At 44.3% G+C, this 24,123-nt stretch overlaps 2 protein-coding genes across 2 annotated transcripts; one reads left to right on the forward strand and one right to left on the reverse strand.

The window, feature by feature from the left end:
• Window positions 1-270: 270 nt before the first annotated feature.
• RBM24 (RNA binding motif protein 24) lies at window positions 271-12,448 on the forward strand. Its single transcript, XM_047102854.1, has 4 exons — window positions 271-579; window positions 1,741-1,864; window positions 3,279-3,333; window positions 10,193-12,448. The coding sequence occupies exons 1-4, from the start codon at window positions 412-414 to the stop codon at window positions 10,554-10,556; spliced, it is 711 nt and encodes a 236-aa protein (XP_046958810.1). The 5' UTR covers window positions 271-411; the 3' UTR covers window positions 10,557-12,448.
• Window positions 12,449-22,454: 10,006 nt separating this feature from the next.
• LOC124528909 (acyl-CoA-binding protein-like) lies at window positions 22,455-22,727 on the reverse strand. The gene has a single exon (XM_047102770.1). The coding sequence runs from the start codon at window positions 22,700-22,702 to the stop codon at window positions 22,472-22,474; it is 231 nt and encodes a 76-aa protein (XP_046958726.1). The 5' UTR covers window positions 22,703-22,727; the 3' UTR covers window positions 22,455-22,471.
• Window positions 22,728-24,123: the final 1,396 nt, after the last annotated feature.

Consider the following 24,123-nt stretch of genomic DNA (forward strand, 5'->3'; position numbering starts at 1 on the left):
AAAAAATCTACCTCTAAACGCACCCGCTTCTTCGCTCGAGGACCACCCTCTCCTTTTCGTTTTTGGCCTCCCAGCCGGGTGAGTGGAAACCGCTTGCACATTCTATAGAACGGGATCCTAACCCGGACGATCCGGAGAATTTGTACGGCGACCGGCAGGGGGGGCGGGAGGAGAGAGCGAAGTCAAGTCTCCGGGGCTGCTGGCGACTTCGGAAGCCGCGCGCCCCGCGCCCTCGGCCGCCCCCGGCCGCTCGCCCCCGCCGCGCCGCCGCCCTCGCCCCCGGGCGCGCCCTCGGCCCCCGGCGGCCGCGAAAGGGTGCGGGAGACGCGGAGCAGGAGGAGGAGGCGCAGCCGCTGCCCGAGCCGCAGCCGCAGCCGCAGCCGGAGCCCGAGCCGCGGGGCGGGCGCGAAGATGCACACGACCCAGAAGGACACGACGTACACCAAGATCTTCGTCGGGGGGCTGCCCTACCACACCACCGACGCCAGCCTGCGCAAGTACTTCGAGGTCTTCGGCGAGATCGAGGAGGCGGTGGTCATCACCGACCGGCAGACGGGCAAGTCCCGGGGCTACGGATTTGTAAGTTGCGCGGCTGGGGGCTGGGGGGAGGTGGGGGAGGGAGACGTGGGGGCGACCCAGAGCCCGGCGGGGAAACCGAGGACCGCGGGGGAGGAGAGGCTCTGGGCGGCGCAGGGCCTCGGGGGTCGGGGTTCGCAGCGGGGGGTCGGGGGGGGTCGGCGTGACAACGCGAGGAACCCCGCGGACGCGGGCGGCGCTGCCCCTTTGCCCCCGGCTGAACTGAAAGTTTGCGCGCGGCGTTGCCGGGGGAGGGAGGGCCGGCTCCTGCCTCGCGGGGTTCCGAGGGGATCCAGCGCCCCGCGGTGTCAGGGGACGGGCGGAGCGGGGGTGGAAGGAGAGAACTAACCAGTGCTGGGTTTGCGGGTGCGCGGGGTTGGGAGGGAGGGGCCGCAGCCCCTCGGAATCGCCCTCCCGGGTTGGAGGCCGGGCGTTAAGCGCGCTGTTGCTTTGTAAAAATGCGTGTGTCTTCAGGCGTTCCGGTTGGGGCGGGGAGGGGACACCCCATGAGGTCTAGGGCTCTACTCCTGATGCCATCCCCCCCCCACCACCACCACACACACATACTTTTTTTAAAATGCAAAGATGGGTTCTTTAAAACGATGATCCTGTGGCTCTTTGCTGAACTGAAAGAGAGCATATTAAGCCCCCTGGGGATTTAAGCGTGCAAATTCAGCTGCCGGAGAGCTGGGAGCTCCAGAGTAGGACAATAGCTATTGTCGTTAAGGAGTGCTTGCTGGTGGTTGGGAGCACCCGGCGGATGTGACTCTGGACTTTCTTTAAAGCAAACAGTGCCTCCTAGGCTGGGTAGGGACCTGGGCGGGGTGGGGGGCGGTTGAGGGAGGGAGGGAGGATCGAGAGTTCTAAGATGGAATTCAGGCTTCCGACTCCCTGCTAGGCCCTGCTAGCACCCTTGGGGGTGTGGAGAGGGGCTTGTTTCTTCCTTCCTGTTTTCTTTTCATTCTTCTTTTCTGTTTTTTTTTTCTTTCTTTCTTTTTTTTTCTTTGACGGGGGATCAAGGAGTAAATTCCAACAAAAGAAAGAAAAGAAAGTTTAAGAACCCCCTTAGTTTTATCATGAATGACTTCTCCATCGTGACTATTGGTTTCCTTCAGGGGTTGATTTAAGGCTTTGTATGTGTGTCTGTGTGTGTATGTTGCTAAGGTCACCATGGCTGACCGAGCTGCTGCGGAAAGAGCTTGCAAGGATCCCAACCCCATCATTGATGGCAGGAAGGCCAATGTGAATCTGGCATATTTGGGAGCAAAACCAAGGATCATGCAACCAGGTGAGAGATGTCCTTCCTCCCCTCCTCCCCTTCTCCCCCCAACTTGGGACACCCACTTCTGAATAGAATGAAGACGTGGCCGGTGTGTTCAGTAAAGTGGAACCGTGGCTAGGTATTGTACCAAGACATTAAATGAGAGTCGTAAACAGCTCTTGAAGGAAACATACGTTGTGCAAACATGAATCTTGGGGGTCTAAGCAGTTTGTACCCACCCAGACTCAGGCTTGACTCCTCTGTTTCAGGTATGACATACAGTCAGTCCGTGGACTCTATTTTCCAGTTTTCAGCCACTTGTAGATAATTCGCGTGTGGATCGTGGGGGCCAAATATGGCAACTCCAGCAGGTTATCCTTCCCTGCTTAGTGTTGTCTCTCCTACCACCGGTTGACCTGTGCCCAGAGTGGGAGATCCAACCCAAAGCACTGACCCAAGAGAAGCATAGGGGTGAGGGTGGTGTCTCACCCTCTCACATAAAATCACAGACTATTAGTAATTTTAAAAAATGGGGAAATGTCATGTACTTCTGGACCCTCGTGTTGCAGATAAAGACGCTGACACTTAGAGATGGGAAGTGTTTTATTCCAACGTCACGCAGCTAGCAGCTATCAGTGGGCAAGCAGGCTTTTGTCCATGTGAAAATTTGACCTTTTGGATTATTTACAACACTGCCCTTTGCCTTAGCACACATAATTAAGAGCCGAACTATTGACCAAATGGTAATCTTTTTCTTGGGTAAGCAACTTTGTTTCATTATATCTTGTTCTCTTCACTCAAATCTTTCCATCTGAAATTTTGGAAAGAGGTTGACACTTTCATGCAAATGGATTTGCTAGGAAATGAGATTGTCAAGAAAGTGAGTGCATGTGCCAATATCTGTGAACATTCAAAAACACGTGTTTGTCTGCGTGTGTGCTATCCAGAAAAGGAGACTTGGTTTGGGGGAATTTTTAATACCATAATCCGTAAAATCTGTAATCTTCCAAAGCATTGTCCAGCATGTTCTAAATTAGACTTTTTACGGATCATGATTCAGAATTGCAGGAATATTTGTGACTTATAACTTCATTATCAAGTCCTCTTGTGTCTGGTTTCATTCCACAAGAATTTTTCCCTGGTCTAATTTTCTAAGGTCTTACTGTATGATTGTCAACTAAACTTTGCAGATAATTTTTAGTGTCCACTTGTAGCCTATTAAAATTTGGCGGGGGGGGGGGATCAATGATAACATTACTAAAAAGGACATATATATATGTATATATATGTTTATAAGTTATATATATATACTGTACTTTTCTGTAAAGTATCCAAAGAATGGTTATCTTTTCTAAGTGAAAGTTGTGATTGCATTTTATATGTAGGAGGAATAAATGCCTAACCATGCACAAATCGAGAATGTGGTCTGTTTTATTGTTAGGTTTTGCCTTTGGTGTTCAACAACTTCATCCAGCCCTTATACAAAGACCTTTTGGGTAAGTCCATGAATCCGGCCCTCCTAAGTTTTGATAGCTATCATTGGTTAACCTGCCTCTTTGTTATATACAGACAAGACCATCATGTCACAGAACGTTCCTTGTGATACTATTTATATATGTTTGTATATTTTTGATGCTGATAATATATTTTTAGATGAGTCAAGTTACTGACCAAGTACGCAGCCTCCCAACCAGACAAATTTTGAGCTTATGATTAACAAAACAAAACAAAAGTACCAGGTATGACTTGTGTACGAGACGATTGTGTCCCGGCACTGTTACTGCTGTTCAACTTGACTCAATTTGATTTATCTCTTTCTAACCTGACAGGGCTCGTACACAGTTAAGCTAACTGATCAGAAGGATACGATGATAAAAGGTGGAATAGTTCTGTTTGGAATTAAACTCTGTAACCAGTAGACTCAGACACACAAGCTCAGATGGTGATTAACGATGCATGGATGTTGGTGTTGGTGTTTTCTTTTTCACAATAGTCAATAGACCTCCGTGTGCTGTATTTTATTTATTACAGTAATGAAGTGTTGATAGCTAAACTGTGTGCTTTTTACTTAATTGAAAAGAGCTGTAGTGAAAGTGTTTTCTTTTCCTCGGGGAAGGGGCTCTTTGTGGTTTTGATTTTGGTGGTGGTGTTGAGGAGTGTTGACTTTTGACTTTGCCATGGGAAGCAAAGGGCCTTTTTTTTTTTCTTGCTTTTAAGCTATAGCCTGTGACTTCCACTTAACCATATTTTTGTAGTGAGTGCTAAATTGTGTGATTTCCCTCTGTAAGAATACAGATTCATCGCTTGCATGTCCTAAGTTTCTGTTTTACTGGGGAGTTTTCTGGGAATGGGGTTCTTTCTTTTGCAATGTGTATCCACTTTTAGGCCTTCTAATTTAAAGGTTCAGCAACACTCATCAGGTTTCACGGACACTAGCCAGTTTTTTTGAGTCACGCAGCACTCACTTTTCACCTTTCGGACCCTAACTCAGTTGAACAGGCTGCTCATATTTGTGTTGTCTCTCTGGGCTCTGGGGTTTCCAGCTGTTCTCATCCGAGCTCCCTTATTTCCCTTCCATTCAGACATCATTAAGCGGGTGACCCCCCCCCCCCCCACCACCTAGATGTAGGCAGACCACGTAGAGTCTGTGTTGGCTATATTCTACCTGAGGGACACTGCTGGGACTCTAGTGCCCCAGACTTCAACTTCCTTTTTAAATATTCTAACTGTTCAAGGAGTATTTTATCCTCAGCTATAGTTTCTTCTCTGGCTTAGCACCTAAGTATCTATATGTGTAACCTGGAAGGTCAGATTCCATCTACATAGATAGAGTTCTACCACATGTGTCTCCAAGAGTAGCCCAGGACAAGTAATCATCATTTGACTTGGAAAGGTCAAGTTATATTTTCCATGACCACCTTCTTATAACCCTCCCTTTAACATATGGATACTTCACCTTACCACCGTTACTTTTTTAAACTGAGGAAGAGTATTATTTCCATTATGATGAGAAAGGGCCTTCATATATCCATAGCTTTTTATCAGATGCCTCATCCCAACCATCCTGGACACTGACAACGCATTGTGGGTTGATGGGTCCAGCTGCTTCTGTGGGTTCTCCCCTTCATTGGTCTAGACCTTGTGTAAGGTGGGATTGGGGAGGAGAACATACATATTAAGAAGTGATGATGAACTGAGTCATGATCTCATAATAAGATTCTCGACACAGTTATATAGCTAAATCATCAACAGGTATTAGCATGTTGTTGTGTTTTTCCTGTGCCAAGTGGGTGATACAAAACAGGGAGACTGTAGTTTGGGAAGCAAAACTAACACAAGCCAATCAAGAACTATTAATTGCTAAATTACTTGGCATTGTTTTAAGGACAAAAGGAATTCAGAATAGCAAGAAAACAGGTGAATTGGAGGGGTTGGACAAGGCTTCATGGGACTTGACCTAGTCTCGGACCAGTGGGTATGTCCTGGACAGGTAAGAGGAAGAAGGGACAAGCCTGAGGGGTATAGGATGAAGCGAGCATAAGCACAGGGACAGAAGAGAAAAGATTTAGTGCGTGGAGAAACCAGACCATTGATGGAGGGTCTTGGGAGCCAGACCTAGAAATTTGGACTGGCTGTGGTAGTCTGCATAGATCCTTGAGAAAGAAAGTAGTGTGAGAAAAATAAGAGCAACCAGAATAAAATGTCCTATGGAAAGTTTAAGTCAGGCATGCTTTGATAGTGATGTTTTGTTTTTCATCCCTGCTAATATGAAGCTGTCTTTATAAAGGATGGTGATTATTACTGTTTGCATAAATTGTTTGAACTTGAGATTCTTATTAGAAATAGATAGCATTCCACCAGGTGGACCAAGTGAGTCCTCTCTTTTCTGTTTTAAAGGGTTCTTAACACCGCTCTAGTTCCCAGAGCCTGTACCCAACAAATCACACCTGGTCATTCTAAATTCTGTTTGAATGCCACATGTTCTTATTTTAGGCCTGGAAAGAAGCTTGAGAATTTTTAATCTTCCTTGTTTGAAATTCTAGCATCTGAACTATTTTTCTTTATGTGGTCCTTAAATGGCCCCCAGATTACTCTGGGCTTTTCAAGCGAAAACCTTGGCTTGAAAGAATTTCTGATGTGACAGAGTGGGCAGATGTGTAGAGACGTGTACATTTGCTAAACAATATCTTATATATTTTTTTCTGTTTGAAAGAAGCGTTTTCTTATTAAAGATAAGAAAGGAAAGATTATGGGTCTGTGAGTAGAAAATTCTAGGGTAGGGGCGCCTGGGTGGCTCAGTCAGTTAAGTGCCCGACTCTTGGTTTCCACTCAGGTCATGATCTCGCGATTTGCGAGTTTGACCTCCACATCAAGCTCCACGCTGACGGTGCAGAGCTCGCTTGGGATTCTCTCTCACTCTCCCTGCCACTCCCCTGCTCGTGCTCTTTTTCTCAACATAAATAAACTTAAAAAAAGAAAATTCTAGGCTAGGTTAGATCAGGTTGAAATACCCTTAAACATTTACTCAGTGTACCTTTAAGTGCTGAGTTTTAGGCCAGTCGTGTGAACACTGTACCAGAGACTATACTGTCCAGTAAGGGGGGCAGGGGAGACAGTACCATTAAGTGAACATCTGCTGTACGACCCAGTTCTAATAAAAGATTTACGTAAGTCATATAATAGAATTCTCAATACTTATTTGATGCAGGCTGTTCGTGTCAGCCTGTTCAAATGGCCTTTCCATGGGTGAAGAAACTGTGATACAGAGACGTTAATTAACTTCCCACAGGGCTAGTAAGTCACAGAGTCTGGTTTCCAGGTTCAGAATCATGGTTTCCCTGACCTCCCTCAAAAGCGGTGTTCTTTCCTCTGCGTCAAGCTATAGCCAAAAAAGACACAGTTCCATTCTCCCTTGTACTCTGGTAAGAAAACTTGAGAAACCCCCAGAAGGGTTGTGGCTTCAGACAGGGAGGAGAGACAGCAGGTTAGTGGGACCCAAGAAGTCTTCATGGTAAAGGTGGAAGTTGACCTAGATGTGGAAGGATGGTGGAGGATTCGGTACTCTTGTATTGAGTGCCCACTTTTTTCACCATTGTTAGGCTCTTTGCGTAGATAATGTTATTTCATGCACGGCAGTTCACGGTTAGAAATACTAGATTCATTTCACGTTTGAGAAAAGTGAGACTAGAAAGTGAAACAAATCCCCGAAGGCTCCATAGCTGGTGAGTGCTAGAGCTAGGGTGGATAGGACTTGGATTTCAACAGGTGGAGATGGCAGTGACGATTGGCATCCCCAGCAAAGGGACAGCGTGAGCAAAGGTGAGGATCTAGAAACGTGGGGCTTGTCCAAGGAGCACTGAGGAGCTCAGCTGACCTGGATCCAAGGAAAGGTGGAAAGAAATACTGGAAGAAATAATTTGGAGCCAGAAGCATGAAAAGCCTAGCATGCCAACGTTTCAGAAATTTGCAGTTAGTTTGGTATGACCTTAGGGGCCACCGAGTCCTATGGACAAGTGAATGAAATGAAGACTGTGCCAGCAGTCTGGTGATAGATTGGAAGACGAAACCAGTTAGGATGTCCAAAGTCACGAAGAGATGTCAGAGGGACCTGAAAAAGAAGGAATGATGTAGTCCATTTTCTTTGGAAATTGCCCGAGGTATCTGCCTTGCCCTTGTGCTTTCCTAACCTTAGCTAGGGACGCACACGGTACAACTGATTGAGGGAACGGACACCGGTAGATATCTAATTGGGGGAGAGACTCCCAGATCACCTTCGTGGGCTCCTCAGACTAACAAAAGCCCTCCTAATGCAAGATCCTTTTCAGAAGCATCACCTTTCCCTTCAGTCCTTTCCTGCTTTCCTTCCTGAATTGAGATATTTTAGGCTCTCCGTGGTCTTCTGGGTTCTCCTTCTCCTAAGCCTCTAACGATTCTGGGGTTTGGTGTGCCTTCCAGACATATTCCTAACCCTTGCCAGACTTCATGTTGGATTCTGATAGTCCTGGGAACTCTACACTCTCATTGGTTGGCACTATCAAATGAAAGCTATTAATGTGAAATCAGTGCAGAGACAAGAGTCCCGTAGGAAACGCTGCTTATCTTTAGTGCATTCTAAACACACACGCGCACGCACGCACATTTTTATCTTGCCTGTTTGTAGGCTAAACTTATTTTCCGTCACCACCTTCATTCAAAGATAGGACCCTGGTCACCATCATGTTGTCCTCAGAGCTTTGGGAGTACAGGGGTTAATGTTTCAGTATCAGTGAGGTTCATACTGGCTGGCCTCTGCTGCTGATAGATGTTTTACTTTGGCCTTATAAAGACATTTTACCCGCTGGAAACCCTTGTCGCATGACAGGATCAAAAATAGCCCTGCCACAGCCCCTGCTGTCCATCACCACATGTAAACTGGCATGAGAGGGTAGGCTCTCTTAGCCGTGTCTGCACATTGTGGACACGGAGGCCTCCAAGGACAGGGTTTCATAAAGCCACACCTGTCGCTGTGAGGGAGCCAGTCACCTGACCTACAGGCAAGTTTTGAGTATGTGCATGACCGTGCGTCTGGTTTCTGACAAGCAATTAAGAACATGTCTAAGTGTCCTCAGAAACACTTGATGACGTCGTTTCTCCTGGCACTGGGAAAGAGCTGCGAGTCTAGTAAAATTGAGTGTATTTTTATCATTGGGGTCAGAGTTCACCACCCTCTGCGATAAATTCATCTTTTCCATGGATGTTCGTTAATAAGTACTTTCAGTAAAACTCCGAAAAGGCAAAGCAAAGTCTGTTTTCGAAAATCTCGATGTGAAGTTTTCGGCGTTGAGTTCTTTAAAATTCTTTAAAGATTGTTAACTGTTGCTTGTACTTCCTGTAAGTTGGCTTTGCCCACAACCAGATGGCATCATAGTGTCATATTTTTAGAAATATAGGGGGTTTTGATGGAGATTGCTTTAAAGAAAGATGAAAATAAATCAGATATTCATGGTAGCATTTGAAAGGGGCAGTAATGAATCGCAAGAGTGAGAGCTGAAATGCATGGTGTTTTTTTAAATACCTCTTGTGATTTATTTTTTTTAACCAAATTAACTTTTAAGTAAGATCGTTGGGAGTGTGTCTTGATGTGATCTCTGAACGTATAATTTTTAAAGGGACTTGATTTTGTTTCTTGAACTTTTACAGGATAATACATAATACAATTGATTCGGATCAACTATGTATGAGTAGGGGCAGATGTAAAACAAATACGCCAATCTATTGGTTGATTTGGAAGATGAAACGAGTATTTGCACACAAACAAATATTTCCTTACTCATTTTATTATGTGAACCTTTTAAGTTTGTATGAATTTTGGAACTATTTAGTTGTGTTTCCCTATTCCTACCTTTTCCCTCAACCTCATCATTTCCCCAAAACCCCTTCTGTCTGTCTTGCATAGAGATAAACAAGCTGGCTGACCTTCAGGTGCCTGATAGTCAAACAGGTTTGATTGACCCTTGTGTCCTTATGAATTTTACGGAGAGAAAGAGAGAAAGAAAGGCAAAAAGCGTGCTGCACATCTCTTTGGGAATCACTGCCGTGAATGTTAATAGCATTTCTGTAGCTTCCCACAACAGCCTCTTGTGATAGAGTGAGCTGCACTACAGTTCGTTTGAGAAGTGTGATTCTGCTGTGTTTACCACACTTGTGAACTTTTAAACTCCTTTTTTTTTTTATTTTTGTCGCCTGCTTCTTTTATCATTATTATTTTTAATAAGGGTGACTGAGGTTGCAGAGAGATTAATGTGTGCTGAGTCTGCATAGCAATTTCAAGTAGGGTTGCCATGATAATAAACATGTGGATTTTGTGGAAATTTAATGTGGGGAACTCGGCCAACCCCCCCCCCGCCCCTCCACCTACGGAATTGGACGATCACAGACTACCTCTGGAGTCCTATATTCACAGCTGAGAATTTTCCTATTTGCTACGCAGTCTTATGAACCGATCACAAAATTCTCCAAAGCCTTCCTCAATTTAGCAGGTGTTAAATACCTCTCATGTGCGTAAGCCCTCATGAACCTCGATTTAGTCTGCAAACTTCTGCCGAATGATCGAAGTATTGGCCCTCGAAACGATCATAACTCAAACTTGGCAGCAGGGAGGGGTGTCATCCGATTTTTGTCGCTCAAGTCCTCTCGGGGCGCTCCGCGCCTCCGGGCTACCGCCCGAGCGCTCCGCCCCGACCACTGGAAAGGAGATATTGTGGCAACCCTATGCTCGTAATAACCACTAAATCGGAGTCTGTCTGATCTCTGAACGAGCCGCGCTGGCGGGCGGGACGCGAGCGGCGCCTGACTCGGTGTCCCGTTTCTCCGCAGGATCCCCGCCCACTACGTGTACCCGCAGGCTTTCGTGCAGCCCGGCGTGGTCATCCCGCACGTGCAGCCCACCGCGGCCGCCGCCTCCACCACCCCCTACATCGACTACACGGGCGCCGCGTACGCCCAGTACTCGGCGGCCGCCGCCGCCGCCGCCGCCGCCGCCGCCTACGACCAGTACCCGTACGCGGCGTCGCCGGCCGCCGCGGGCTACGTCACCGCCGGGGGCTACGGCTACGCCGTGCAGCAGCCAATCACCGCCGCCGCCCCCGGCACGGCCGCCGCCGCCGCCGCCGCCGCGGCCGCCGCCGCCGCCTTCGGCCAGTACCAGCCGCAGCAGCTGCAGACCGACCGCATGCAGTAGCGCGGCCGCTTGGTCGCGGTCGCCTCGCGTCCCCTCCCCCCCACACACAGTTGCCCGACGTGTAGTAGGTAAGGCGAGTTCACGTTGACTTACCAGCTTTAAGAAAAACAAAACAAAAACAAAAAACAAAAAAAGCGCTATGCTATTGTGAAACAGAATCCTCCTCCTCCTCTTCCTCCTCCTCCTCCTCCTCCTCTTTTTTTTTTTTTTTTCCTACTCCAGTAAGTGTCGTAGTTGAGAGAGAGAGGGGAGTGGGCGCAGTTTTGGAAATCGATCCCAAAGAGCCTGAGGAAAGGAAAGGCCGCGACGACGCGACGGTGGCAGGGGCAAAACAATGGAACTTCACTTTTTCTAACGGGATTTTTTATTTTTTTGCTCTTTTTATAGTATCAGGGAAGCAAACTGCCTTTTACAAGTTTAGGAGATGCTATTTGAATCTAGTCGAACCAGGGAATGCAGAGTGAGCAATATGTAGCTTGAATTACCTTTAAGAGCAGATTTCAAACACACACACACACACACACACACACACACCACAAAAACGGTGAACGCACTGATTGTCATTTTTAGCGGTCACGAGGGCCTCTAGAACTTCTTCAGGTAAGAAGATAACGTTCTTACCGTCTCAAAACATGGGCATCGAACAATCAACCTAGGAGCGTGGCAGTGGGTGAAATGGTGGACAGGCACCAAAGCTATTTTCTCATCTATCCTGTGGATGAGCGGGACTGTGGGGCAAGTGATGTGGAATTAATGGGTGCAGCAGCTGTACAGACAATCAATAACACACACAGTTCTGGAAAGAACACATCACTTGTGCTTGTTTGATGAGCTTGTCACATTCTAATCCCTCTCCCCATCCTGTTTCAATTTTGGGAAACTTGTATCTGCTGGTGTCAGCAGTTCTGATTCTGAAATAGGATCAGGCTTTTACTACAACAGCCTTCTCTTTCTATTTATTGTGTTGACTCGTGGCTTACGATTAAAGGCAGGCAAAGTTTGCAGACTCCAAACCCTTAAGAACTGTCTTAAGGACACGTATTTCCTACCCCCTCCCCCTTTTTAAATAATTTTACACTTTTTAGTATCTATTTCAGAGTCATATTTAAAACTATTTATTAGTGAACACAGTACACGAAACAACAAGGTTACTGAGATGATAGTTCTTCAAAGGTTACCGATAATGTGGTTTATACTGTGCCTTAATAGTAACGCTATTTAAGATATTTATTTTTAAGTTTTACTATGCTGCACTCTAAAGAAAGGAACTTTAGATGTGACACTGTAAAATTATGTATTCATCTCATGGCATAAATTATTTAGTAGGTCTAGATGTAGCATATTAAATATTAACCTATTCAGCTAAAGATGTTGACTTGGATTTATTTAAATTCGTATGTGCACTGTATAAGAGAGTACTCTGACATTAACACATTTTAATTTATTTTAGTTTTTAGGTTTTATTTTAAAGCAGATATATTGCTAGTTTCATGCTTCCTTCTCTTAATTTTTGCTCGTGTAGATCTCATTTATTGGTACTTCATTAGTTTAACACTATTCTTCTGTAGTTTATGTAGTTTTTAAATGCTGCTTTACTTTTTTCTTCCAAAACTGCAATACTTGCAATTTTTATTCTTAAACTAAATTGAATACTATTTTACACTGTATTGGATTTTTATACTTGAACAATTTCATACAAGGGAAGACAGGTTAGCATTTTTATGGACTTTCTCCATTATCACTGGATTTACTTTAAGTATTCCCATACTAGACAGTGTTATGTAATGTAGACATGACTCTCCTGTGCAAATTATTTATTCATTGTGTATATTGCTTTATAACATTTCAGATCTTCTAATCTATTCACTTGTATTAAATATAATTTTTAAAAACTTCTGTTGCATCGATCGTTTCTAATTTTGTCATAAAGGTTAGAACAGCTTCTCCTTCCAACTAGCACCCATGGCCATGGTTTACATGTAACATTTTCAGTGAGCAGAAAGCTTCCCAGATGCCCTGTGTTCGTACCTTTTAAGTACATTTTATTAACCCAGGTCTTCCTTGCATTGAGCAAACGGTATAGGTCCTCCCCCAACTGAATCCTAAAGGACTGTTCGTGTCGCTGAACATTGCTTACATGAAGGTCACTTGAAAGAGTGGGCTGCACAGGGGGACAGTCCATCCGAAGCTGGAGTTGGGTAAACTGAAGCTTGGTGTTAGACTCTACCATCTTCTAATAATACGAATGGAGCGGGTTGTGTTCTGTAATCGACTTTTTGGGTGAGGTTTTCATTGATTTCTCATCCATAATGGGACAGTAATACCTGTCTCACATGCTTATTTAGATATTAACTAAAATAAAGTGTATCAGCTGCTTGGTCCAAGGCCAAATCTATAGTACGCTCTTGATAAATGGTCACTGGTAGTAGTTGTGATACACTATGGTAAAAGCTAACCAAAAAGGAAGTCACCTGTTGGAATGTTTTCATTTTTAAATTTCTGTGTACAATGATGTGGCAGCATGTAATAATTTTGATGGCAAAATTCATTTGACTGCCATATTGATTGTCTTAAAGGGTGTATGGTACTTCAATTATGGAATAGATTGTTGTTGGTCAGTTGGTCTCGGTACTTACCAAATCTGTGATGTAATATCTTTTCTTGAATTCCATTACTTTGCAAAAATTACGAGCAGTAGAAAGTTGTGATAACAATCTATTGTGCTTTCCACTTTATGATAACCAATATCCTAGTTAGGGCCAACACAGTCTCAAATTTTAATTGCTTTTAATTTTCCGAAGAAAAATAGAGACCAACTTATTCCCAGGCTGGGATATTATTGCACTTCAAGGTATTATCTTGGATCAGTAAAATAATTTCTAAGCTACTTAATTCAGTCAGTGCATCAAGGGTTATTTTACTCAAAAGACATGTTCTACATTCAATTTTTCAGATTTATGAAAGGTCACTTTTGTCCTCAATAAGCCATATGTTGGTTGTTGTATTTTAGAATGAAACATTATTTGACCTATCGGTGAAGAATACGTCAGACAGTTCTGGAAAAAGCTTGTCTAAAATAGCCGTACTCAAGAAAACCAAAAGCCCACCTATGCTTGGTTGTACCTTCCTTGGGGGTGTTTCTGATCTATACTAATATCAATATTAGCACTTGGAGACAGGGTAAGGTTTTTACTTTGTAATACCACAGCATATATTTCTCTTTTTTTAATGTTTTTTTTTTTTTTTGAGAGAGCAGGAAAGAGAGCAGGGGAGGAGCAGAGAGAGGGAGAGAGAGAATCCCAAGCAGGATCCGCGCTGTGCAGGACAGAGCCTGACACGGGGCTTGATCCCACAAACCATGAGGTCATGACCTGAGCCAAAATCAGGAGTCGGACACTTAACGGACTGAGCCACCCAGGCACCCCACAGCGTGTATTTCTAAAAATAAATACAAGTTCTCGGTGTCTAATAAGGAGGGGAGAGTAGCCATGACCTAGTGTGTACCGTGGTCAGGCAGGTTGGTTGTATTGGTAGAGGCACAGAAACCAGTGGGTCTGAGAAACAAAGAACCAGCTGAGTCCTGATTTCCTTACTCACTAGCGGGGTGAGCTTGAAGCACTTTACCCTCGTAAGACGTGAATTGATAGTACCCAACACGGTGGCTCTGTTCAGTGAATTAAGTGAATTAATTATATGAGAGCGTTCTGAAAATTCTCAAGTAGTAGGCAAATGGAAATTATACTGAAGGAGTATATGCAATATGAATCTGGAAATTGATCTCCAAGGTCTTGTATTGAATGACCCTTCCAAAGGAGGACAAAACTGTATCTCAAGATGTTATGTTTATTCAGTCCCAACCAAGTAACAGCTAAAACTGCTGTGCCACAGGAGCGGCACAAAAATAACGCTGAGAGATAGAAAGATTGCCCAGATAGGGGAAGGAAGGGGAGAAGAGAAGAGTCTCGAATACGTTTCTCTCACAGGGGAACTATATTTAGCTCCTTCCTCAGTCCTGTCAAATATTGTTCTTCTTAATTCCCTCTGAGGCTTGAAAGCGTTCATTAAGATGACAGCCTGAGGTTTGGAGGGGCAGAGGTGAAGAGGAACCAAAAAATAAATAAATGCATTTTCATGCTTACTTTTGTCCTCTCTTCTCCTTCAAGAGTTCCGGGCCGTTTCCATGGAAATTCTAACTTGTTTTGCTTAAGCACTTCGTACAGAAGAGGTTTCATTTGGGGTATTTGTTCTGAGTTGAATTTCAGAAGTTCGATAATGATGTTAGCCAAGTCCTTTAAATTCCAGGCTCTGAAACCCTAATCGTAAATCGCAATGAGGAAGAAATCAGACAAAGCATGTGTAAGCACTTTAGGAATTTTAGATAAGGGAAGTGATATATATACATTCACAGCTTTGATAACATAAATTAGTTAAGTCTTATGGCGCAGAATTTGGTCATCCTTGACCCTTGACCAGCTTCTTCAGAGAAAGAGTCTATAAAGTCCCCTTTTTTCCGGGCACTTGTCTCCTGGAAGATGGATGCCATAGATCTTTAGATCCAGGATGCTACCATTGAGCTATTATAATATACTTGAAGGGAGCTGGGGGCTGTGCTTTGTTTTCCATTCTGCCACTGTTGGAGGTAACTCAGATTACATTACCATAGGGATTGAGTACCAAACCTTACTTTTTTCTAGATAACGTGTTCATAAAAGGGCAAATACCTGGAACTGACTTCCAAAAGGAGTTTAAAATACAAAAATCTAGTTTTGCCAAGTAGAAAGTGTGTTTTCTCTCTACTTTAAAACTGTGTTCAGGGCCCCTGGGTGGCTCAGTTGGTTAAGAATCCGACTTGGGGGGCGCCAGGGTGGCGCAGTCGGTTAAGCGTCCGACTTCAGCCAGATCACGATCTCGCGGTCTGTGAGTTCGAGCCCCGCGTCGGGCTCTGGGCTGATGGCTCGGAGCCTGGAGCCTGTTTCCGATTCTGTGTCTCCCTCTCTCTCTGCCCCTCCCCCGTTCATGCTCTGTCTCTCTCTGTCCCAAAAATAAATAAACGTTGAAAAAAAAAATTAAAAAAAAAGAATCCGACTTGGGCTCAGGTCATGATCTCGCGGTCTGTGAGTTCAAGCCCCACATCAGGCCTGCTTTGGGTTCTGTGTCTCCCTCTCTCTTTCTGCCCCTCCCCCGCTCACACCGTGTGTGTGTGTGTGTGTGTGTGTGTGTGTGTGTCAAAAATAAATAAACATTAAAAAAATTTAAAAAAAAAACCAACTGTGTTCATCCAACAGTCCCAACCAGTATGAACTTGCTTCCTGGGTACGTACTCTGACTCCTGGCTCTGCCACCTGTACTGCAGGTGTGTGAGGTACAAGAGATATGGCAGGTGCCTTTGGAGAGTCTTAGAGTACGCATTTGCACCCTACACTCACATATGTATATTTTACCATTTGAGAAAAGAGGGATGTAAAAAGGATGTAGAAGAAAGTAATGAAGAAAAAAGGCACTAAGTTCAAAAGCATCTCCTAAAAGCATTCCCAAAAGAGGTGAGATGATGCAGTGAGGGTCATGTGGATTGAACCATGTGAGGCGAGGACTTGCCACTAGAGGGACCACGTATGGGGAAGGGGGAGAGGTGACTTTGCTGGATGGAGGACATTCATCTGGGGACGGGCAGGGGGCAGTCGGTAAACAGACCATAATTGGATATATGGGTTTCTGTTTTCTAGCTAAAAGGCATTTAGGACAAGCGCTGAGTTTTTGAACTTGGAAAGGTTTGGATGTTAAAAAGTTTGAGTTTACTCTTTGTAGTGGAAAACTTTTAGAAACAGGCAAACATGGTGGGATTAGATGAAGCTTCGCCATGGACCTTGCCCCTCCAGGAACATGGAACCTTGGCATTCTTCATCTGTCGTCACTCCCCGTTTTAAGCAGACAAGTGAGTCAGAAAAAAAGGAGGATGAGAAAGTGTATTTACCTTGCTATCCAGTATACTTTCCTCCAGTGTATTCAAACATCATTTGTGGGGCTCCAGGCTGGCTCAGTCTTTACAGCGTACGACCCTTGATCTTGGGGTTGTGAATTTGAGCCCCATGTTGGGTGTAGAGGTTACTTAAAAATAAATAATAAAAGTAAAACGTCATTGGTGGCTGAGCCTCAAGCTCATAATATCGGTATTTGCATGTGCTGTGCGGCTTCTGTGCTGATGCTGGCAGATACCTGTTGATGGGCCTTTGTAGAAATAATGCCAAGTTTGCAAAGGGACGCCAGGAAGAAGCCTGCACCACTAACCACATAGCACGCACCGGGTACTTACATTTAATCCTCATAGCAATGTAAGGCGGGTGATGGTATCCCCATTTTCCAGATGGAAGAGTGCAAAGGCAGTAAGCAGCTTGCCAAAGTCACCATGTCAGCATGGACCTGGTTGTACCGGGATGTCAAGGTGGGGTGGCCGGAAACCACATCCTGTGTGCACGCCACCTCACTGTGCTGCTTCCTGACTCTTCCCTTCCTAGCGAACGCTTTGCGTTTCCCCTGGGGTTCGTAAGACAGAACCACTGATTCCCTGTCCTCCATCTGTTACATATGAGCAAGCAACCACTGAATTAGTTGGGGGGGACGTTCCTGCACATCAGTATGAATTACTGGAAAGAACGGGGATAGAAGATATCAGACAGGCTGAGAAAGTCTTCAGGATTGCCTTGAACAAATTTGATTTCATTCTCCATCACAGCTGAATTCACTCTGTGGACCTTTAGCCTGACATCTAACTGTGCTAACGTGTGTCTGCTTACAATCGGGGCACCGTGTGTAAAAAAAATCTTGTGATGCCAATTTTCACACTACACCTACTTCATCACTAATACTTTCAAAACGCTCCACATGCTCTGTCATTGACCGTGTTCGGCATTGCTCGTGGCATATATCATTGCCCGGTAGAAAGAGAACGTGTTGGGACAGCATGATCGGCCAATGTGAAGCCAAAGTTAAGTGCCGGAAGTCCCACGAGAACACAGAGGGTCAGTACAAAACCTTAACCTCACGGATCCTTTGGTCTGTTCCCTGTGGCCGTTTCCATCCCGTAGCTCCATATCGGAAAAGGAATACCGGTAATAGTCAACCTCAGATTGAACAGTCTTCTCTTTACTCCCGTTGTTCACTTCTTTACTGTAAATGGCTGCATTTTGGCTGGGCATCCATTTAAGCCAGGTACAGCATGCGATATCTTAAATCCTCACCACCTCGCCGTGGGGTCGGCACAACCATCTTCATTTAACGGAGAAGCTACTGTAATCTTCCAAATGCACCGCTTGAAGGTGGTTGACATGTGAGGTGAACCTCAGGTCTGGATGATGTCAAAGATCAACCACCATTGGGCTATTTTTTAATCTCTTTCCGTGTCTGCAGGAATTGTCTGAGAAATTTCAAGGGAAGCTTAATAAACATGCCTTGGGTTCAACAGACTGAGGGACCAAAACCGAATCTAAGGATCCCAAGGCAAGTTACATGCACAATTAAAACCCTTAATACGAATTGTGTAACATACGTGTCTCCGTGCTCATATTTTAAATTTAATTTCTGCGGTCATGTGTTTGTCATACTGCTAAGGATTAGAATGTTTATTTATCATCGTGACCTCCATCCACTTGTGCTTTTATGGGAAAGATAGTATGATTTATGGTTATGAACTACTATAAAATTGAAGAAGGGTATATGCCAAGGAATATCAATTGATTATAAACTTTTAGCGAACGCTGCCAATTTTGATAACAACATCGGATTTAAATTGCAGAAGGTCGTTCTTAAATGTGTGTGGTTCAAGTCCTGTGCCATTATTCGCTGGACTCTCGGTGAAAACTGAGAAGAGCTGAAGGAGGAAGAGAAGAAGTAATGCCAGAAACAGGAGCCACGGCAGCTTGGGAATGGCTGAGCAGGAGGAATGCACTGTGTCCTCAGCTGGACAGAGTTTGAGAGGGGAAGCTGCCTGGCCGAAGAAGTCACTGTGCTTGTCCCCTGAAGCACACATGTGGACCGTCCTTACCATCTGGGCATACTGAGAATCTTGACAATTCACGCTTTCATAACAGCTGCATTTCTTATCATCTCTGGCATATTTCTTCAGCTTGCACAAAGCCTCTTATCTCGCAAACAGTCTCTCTCTGGACCGCTGTCTCTTTCAGCTGCTTAGAGGCCACGGTCCCTTAAATCTCCCAGCTGTCTTTCTTGCCTCTCAGCCCTTGCTTCCTTTATCTGTCTGTATTTTTTTAAACCTTCCCCAGCTGCCACTTCTGGCACAGTGGTTGTCTCTTGGTTCTCTCAGAATGAGACATTTCAGCATGCTGATGTGGGGAAGGGACGGAACGGTCGTAACAATGCATTTTCAAAACTAGCCTTGCAATCTATCAGGAAAAAAATGTCACCTCGGCTTTCATACAGCCTGCGCGCCATGAATCAACCCGTGCGTTTCTGAAAAGATGAGACGCCCCAGAGGCTTGCACAAAGAAAAGCGAGAGAGAACCACAGGGCTCTTAATTATCCAAAACAGGAAATTTCTCCCCTTAGAAATGCAGATTCTCTGTGGCTGCAGCCCCGAAGAGTTTATGTAACACCCTCTCGGTTGGATAAAAAGTTAACTGGCGTCCCCACTGCGTACAGAAATGTAAATGCTAGAAGCTGGAGAGAAATTTCATTTCATGTTGGAAACTATTTGGCTTCTGTTGCAACTACCAACACCTCTAGTTGATTCCAAACTTGTATAATCCATGTAATTGTCTCTTCTCGGGTAACTCTGATAAGGGAATGTTAGTGGTTCTATGGGGTTACCTGGTTTTCTTAACATGATGGACTCTGAGTGAGAAAAATAATCTTACTTTGGAAAGGATTTTTTAAAAACTAGAGGATAAGGGGTGCCTGGGTGGCTCAGTCGGTTAAGTGTCCAACACTTGATTTTGGCTCAGGTCATGATCCCAGGGTCATGGGATCGAGCCCTGCATTGGCTGTGTACTGAGTGTGGAACCTGCTTGGGATTCTCTTTCTCTCCCTCTGCCCCTCCCCACTCATGTTTTCTCGCTCTCTCAAAAAACAAAAAACAAAAAAACTATATGATAAGGGCTTGAGGACCTCTACAAAGCAGAAAGAAACAACTTCCAGGTCCCACACTGCTAAGGCACAGCTAGAAGATTCTGGCCTGGCAATTGTCACTCCTTTATTCCCACTCAAAAAAAGGCTCAAAAAGTACAGATGTCTTGGGTAATCCCCTAGTTCCCTTTGAGGTTAACTCAGGAAATACGGACAAATTTGTTCAAATGTCTTTGTGTTGCTAGTATGCTATTCAGATTATGATTCCAAAGAATGGTAACCGTGCTCTGAAGCAAATGGGAACTTTTTATATACTTAATTAAGTCCAGGTTCTTGGAGGAGAGGAAAATCAATAGGCAAGGTCTGTCCAAGCTGGATTTACTCATTTTGATTGCTTTCTCAATCAGAATCAATAGGTGTATCTAAACGGATTCTGCAGAAATCTGCATCGATGATAGTCTGCCAGAAAGAACAGCTGAACTGATACCCCCGTGTACACACACACCTCCAGATTACAAAGACCAAACTCTTTCTAGCTAGTGCTAATAAGGTAATAGTTCGGATCTCGATAGAAATAGTTTGTGTTGAAAGGATAGAAGCTCTATAACTCTGAAAGATGAATTGGGATTGTGGCATTCCAAAAATGTATAATTGAACTGAATCAGCTCAGTGCTCCTCAGCTCTCGGGCAGACAAATCATGCAGCCAGTGGATGCCACCAATTACAATTTAAAAACTAAAGTTGTAATGATTTTTCATTTCCAGAATCGTTCTTACTCTTTTTTTTTTTTTTTTGGTCGTAATAGCATTCCATTTTCCTATTCTATTACAATGACATCAACACTAAAATCTAATCTTTATCAGGCATTAGATTTCTTTTTTTTTTAATTTTTTAATGTTTATTTTAGAGAGAGAGAGAGAGAGAGAGACAGAGCATGAGCGGGGGAGGGGCAGAGAGAGAGGGAGACACAGAATCCAAAGCAGGCTCCAGGCTCTGAGCTGTCAGCACAGAGCCCGACGCGGGGCTCAAACCCACAAACGGAGAGACCATGACCTGAACTGAAGTTGGATGCTTAACTGACTGAGCCACCCAGGTGCCCCCAAACTGTGAGGTTTTTTTTTTTTTTAATGGTTACTCATTTTTGAGAGACAGAGAGACAGAGTGCAAATGAAAGAGGGGCAGAGAGAGAGGGAGACACAGAATCTGAAGCAGGCTCCAGGCTCCGAGCTGTCAGCACAGAGCCCAATGCAGGGCTCGAACCCACAAAACTGTGAGATCATGACCTGAGCCAAAGCCGGACGCTCAACCAACTGAGCCACCCAGGTGCCCCTGTGGGCATTTCTTATGCATAAGGCTTGTTACAGACACTACATATTTCTCTGATTTTTGCTTCTATGTGATAGCCAGGGTGTAGCAGCTAACATTCCCTTGACATTATTAATTTTTGCCAAATCTTTGAATAAGTTACTTTTTAAAATCTCTTATAGAATAAAGTAGGAGTAACTAAAATGGTGGGAACCGGTTTCTTAAAATGAAACTTGTCACTGTTTTACAGACCAGTTGTCTTTCTTGTAATTATTCCAAAGAATAATCATTTGCAGTGGCACTCGTGACATTTTAATCATCTTCATGATTTCATTTATGTCAAGTTAGATATATCTAGGACGTGTTTATAGATTTTTTTTCAGACACAGAGGAGATACCCGTTAATCCGGACCCGAATCCAAGCATAAGACAACGTACAAACATGCAAATGCCGAGAAGAATGAGACCAAGTATTCTCTAAGGGTGGTAGAATAAACATAGTGCGCACCAAGGTGTGAAGAATTATAAATATGAACGAAGAGAAGAAGCATTGAACTCTATGAATGCTGCAGGGTCCATGGCACTATAATAGGACCAGCCAAGAACTTAGCAGTATACAACAAAAAACAGCAACTTGCTTATGCTCGCTGCCTGTGGGTCAGAAATTCAAAAAGGGCACAGTGGTAAAAGCCCTCGTCGCTCTACAAGGAGCAGCCGTGAGTAGAATGGCCAAGCCAACTGGAAGGCCTGGTGGCGGGAACAGCTGGAGCCTGGGGCAAGGTGGTGCCTCCGGAGGGACGGCCTTGGAGTTGTCCACCCTTACACAATGGCCCAGGACTGCAGGGAGCAAGGTGCAAGCTGCCCGGCTTCTCCTGGCCTAGCCACGTTCCGTGGAGTCCAAGTGAGTCAGGAAGGCCCATGCAGACTCAGTGCCAGGGGACTTAGACCCCACCTCTTGGAGAAATAAAAAGTATTTGGTGCCGTCTTTAAAACAGCCACGTTAACAGAATTTTTATTTTCAATATGAATTCATTTATCTGTATTTAATGCCTTTTTCATCCTGGTATCTAATAACAATAATAATAGTAAGTTCTCTTCTTTTTCTGCAGCTGTATTTGCTCATTTTTTTTTTTTTTTGAAATGTAGGAATTGGTGTGTTATAAGTGGCAGGACCCTAGGGATATAGCTGTGTTAAGAGGTGACTTCTGATATATTACTGATTAGTTTTCAAATAAAGTAAAAATACATTTGTTTATTTTTTTATTTAGACAGCAGGGGAGAGGGAGAAAGAATCTTTAAAAAAAATTTTTTTTAAAGTAACAAATGTACTTTTAACTGATCTACAGATAAAAGCTACTCAGAGCACGTCAGTAACCATTTCAGCCCTTACTCTGTTAGGGCCGTGTCCCGTAGAGTCTTCAGGATCTAGGTTCATGGGCTAATTTCATCATTTCACGTCATCCACAGTATTAGAAAAACAAGGCATTGTTAATCGGTTTATATGAAAGGCATTGCCGGCAGCCAAATCCAGTTCCTTATATTCCATATTTTTTCTTTAGCTCTTCTACTTTGTTGATGTAAGCTTTCATGGCATCTTCCTTGGAAGTCCCTTTCAGCTGATTCCAGACATCCCACTTGGCCTTGCCTTTGAGATCTAGCAGTCGGGCCGTTCTGTGTTTATGTCCCCCCACAGTTGCTTGTTTGTAGTGGCCGTAGATGAACAACATCTCATCATCTGCTGGCTTGGTCTTGAGATGCTTAAACATCCTCAGCAGCTTTGTCAAACTCAGCGTAAGATGTGCCGGCAGGATTGTGAGGATTCCAGAGAGTGCGCGGAGGTGGCCAAGAACAGGAAGCGGTAGTCAAAAAATTTTTTCTTTAAGTGGGGCACCTGGGTGGCTCAGTCAGTTGAGCATCCCCTTCTTGGTTTCTGCTCAGGTCATGAACTCGTGGTTCATGAGTTTGAGCCATGTGTCAGGCTCCTTGCTGACAGTGTGGAGCTTGTTTACGATTCTCTCTCTCCCTCTCTCTTTGCCTCTCCTCTGCTCACTCTCTCTGTGTCTCTCTCAAAATAAATAAATCAACTTAAAAAAAAATTTTTTTTAATGTTTTTTAAGTTTATTGTGAGAGAGAGAGAGCAAGTGTGCATGGGCAGGGGAGAGGCAGAGAGGGAGAGAGAGAATCCCAAGCAGGCTCCATGCTGTCAGCACAGAGCCCAATGTGGGGCTTGATCCAGTGACCCTGGGATCATGACCTGAACCGAGATCAAGAGTCAGATGCTCAACCAACTGAGCCACCAAGGCACCCCTAAAATAAAAATTTAAATGTCAATTGGACATATGAAATAGTTATCACATGTAATTTATAACCCAACTTTTTAGGAGACTGACACTTTTCCTAAACTTGATAACCAACTTGCCAGGTGTTAGGATGCGCATCCAAATTCCTAGAGTTGAAATAGAAGCCAGAGGGAAAAAAGCTAGATCTACAGACAAAGTGTATCTTGACAATAGCAGGCAGGAACCCACATCCAGAGGAAGCCAGCAGGCTATCGAGCTAGAAGGACACTGGACTAAGAAGTGAAAGGCTTCAAGTTCAATCCATGCCTTCCAAGTCACTATGATGTACTTGAGCAAGCCACTTGACTTGGTCATTTTGTTTCTTCATCCATAAAGAGTTTGGCTAGGTAACGTCAGGATGGCTTCCTTCCAGTTTTAGTAACGCTCTGACTTTATTTCAAGTCCCTCCTACTGTGCTCTTAACAGAGCAGCTCTTAAAATATGTATGAAAAGAAGTTAGGAAAAATAATTGAATGAGCATTCCTTTGGTAATCAACTTTCTTTTACAGGCACTTTCCATGCATTTTTCCATGCACGTTTCAGTGCATTTTTACACATAATAAAATGCCTAAACTAAGAGAAGAAAGATATAAGAAAGAGCTTGAAGAGAAGGTGTAAATAGGTTACAATTAAAATTTGAGGTCCAGAGAGAGCTTCCTGGTCAACTTGAGAGATGTTCAGTAACGATGTCTGTCTAGGGCAATGACAATTGCCAGTGTCCCTCCCCTCTTCCTTCTCTATTCATTTAGCCAGAGAAAAGGTGTTTTCCCTTTGATAGGTAGGTTGAACAACAGCCAACCTCTCAGTGCCTGGGGCAAGCATGCACATGGGCCACTGGGAGGGGACAT

Source organism: Lynx rufus, unplaced genomic scaffold (assembly GCF_022079265.1).
Source record: "Lynx rufus isolate CCGP_SWC_20201006 ecotype Redwood Valley unplaced genomic scaffold, mLynRuf1.p SCAF_6, whole genome shotgun sequence".
Classification (NCBI taxonomy): domain Eukaryota; kingdom Metazoa; phylum Chordata; class Mammalia; order Carnivora; family Felidae; genus Lynx; species Lynx rufus.

Coding starts and splice junctions, on each gene's coding strand:
- RBM24 (XM_047102854.1), top strand. CDS start 412: ATGCACACGACCCAGAAGGACACGACGTACACCAAGATCTTCGTCGGG. Junction 580..1,740: donor AGTCCCGGGGCTACGGATTT/GTAAGTTGCGCG, acceptor TATGTTGCTAAG/GTCACCATGGCTGACCGAGC. Junction 1,865..3,278: donor ACCAAGGATCATGCAACCAG/GTGAGAGATGTC, acceptor TTTTATTGTTAG/GTTTTGCCTTTGGTGTTCAA.
- LOC124528909 (XM_047102770.1), bottom strand. CDS start 22,702: ATGTTTAAGCATCTCAAGACCAAGCCAGCAGATGATGAGATGTTGTTC.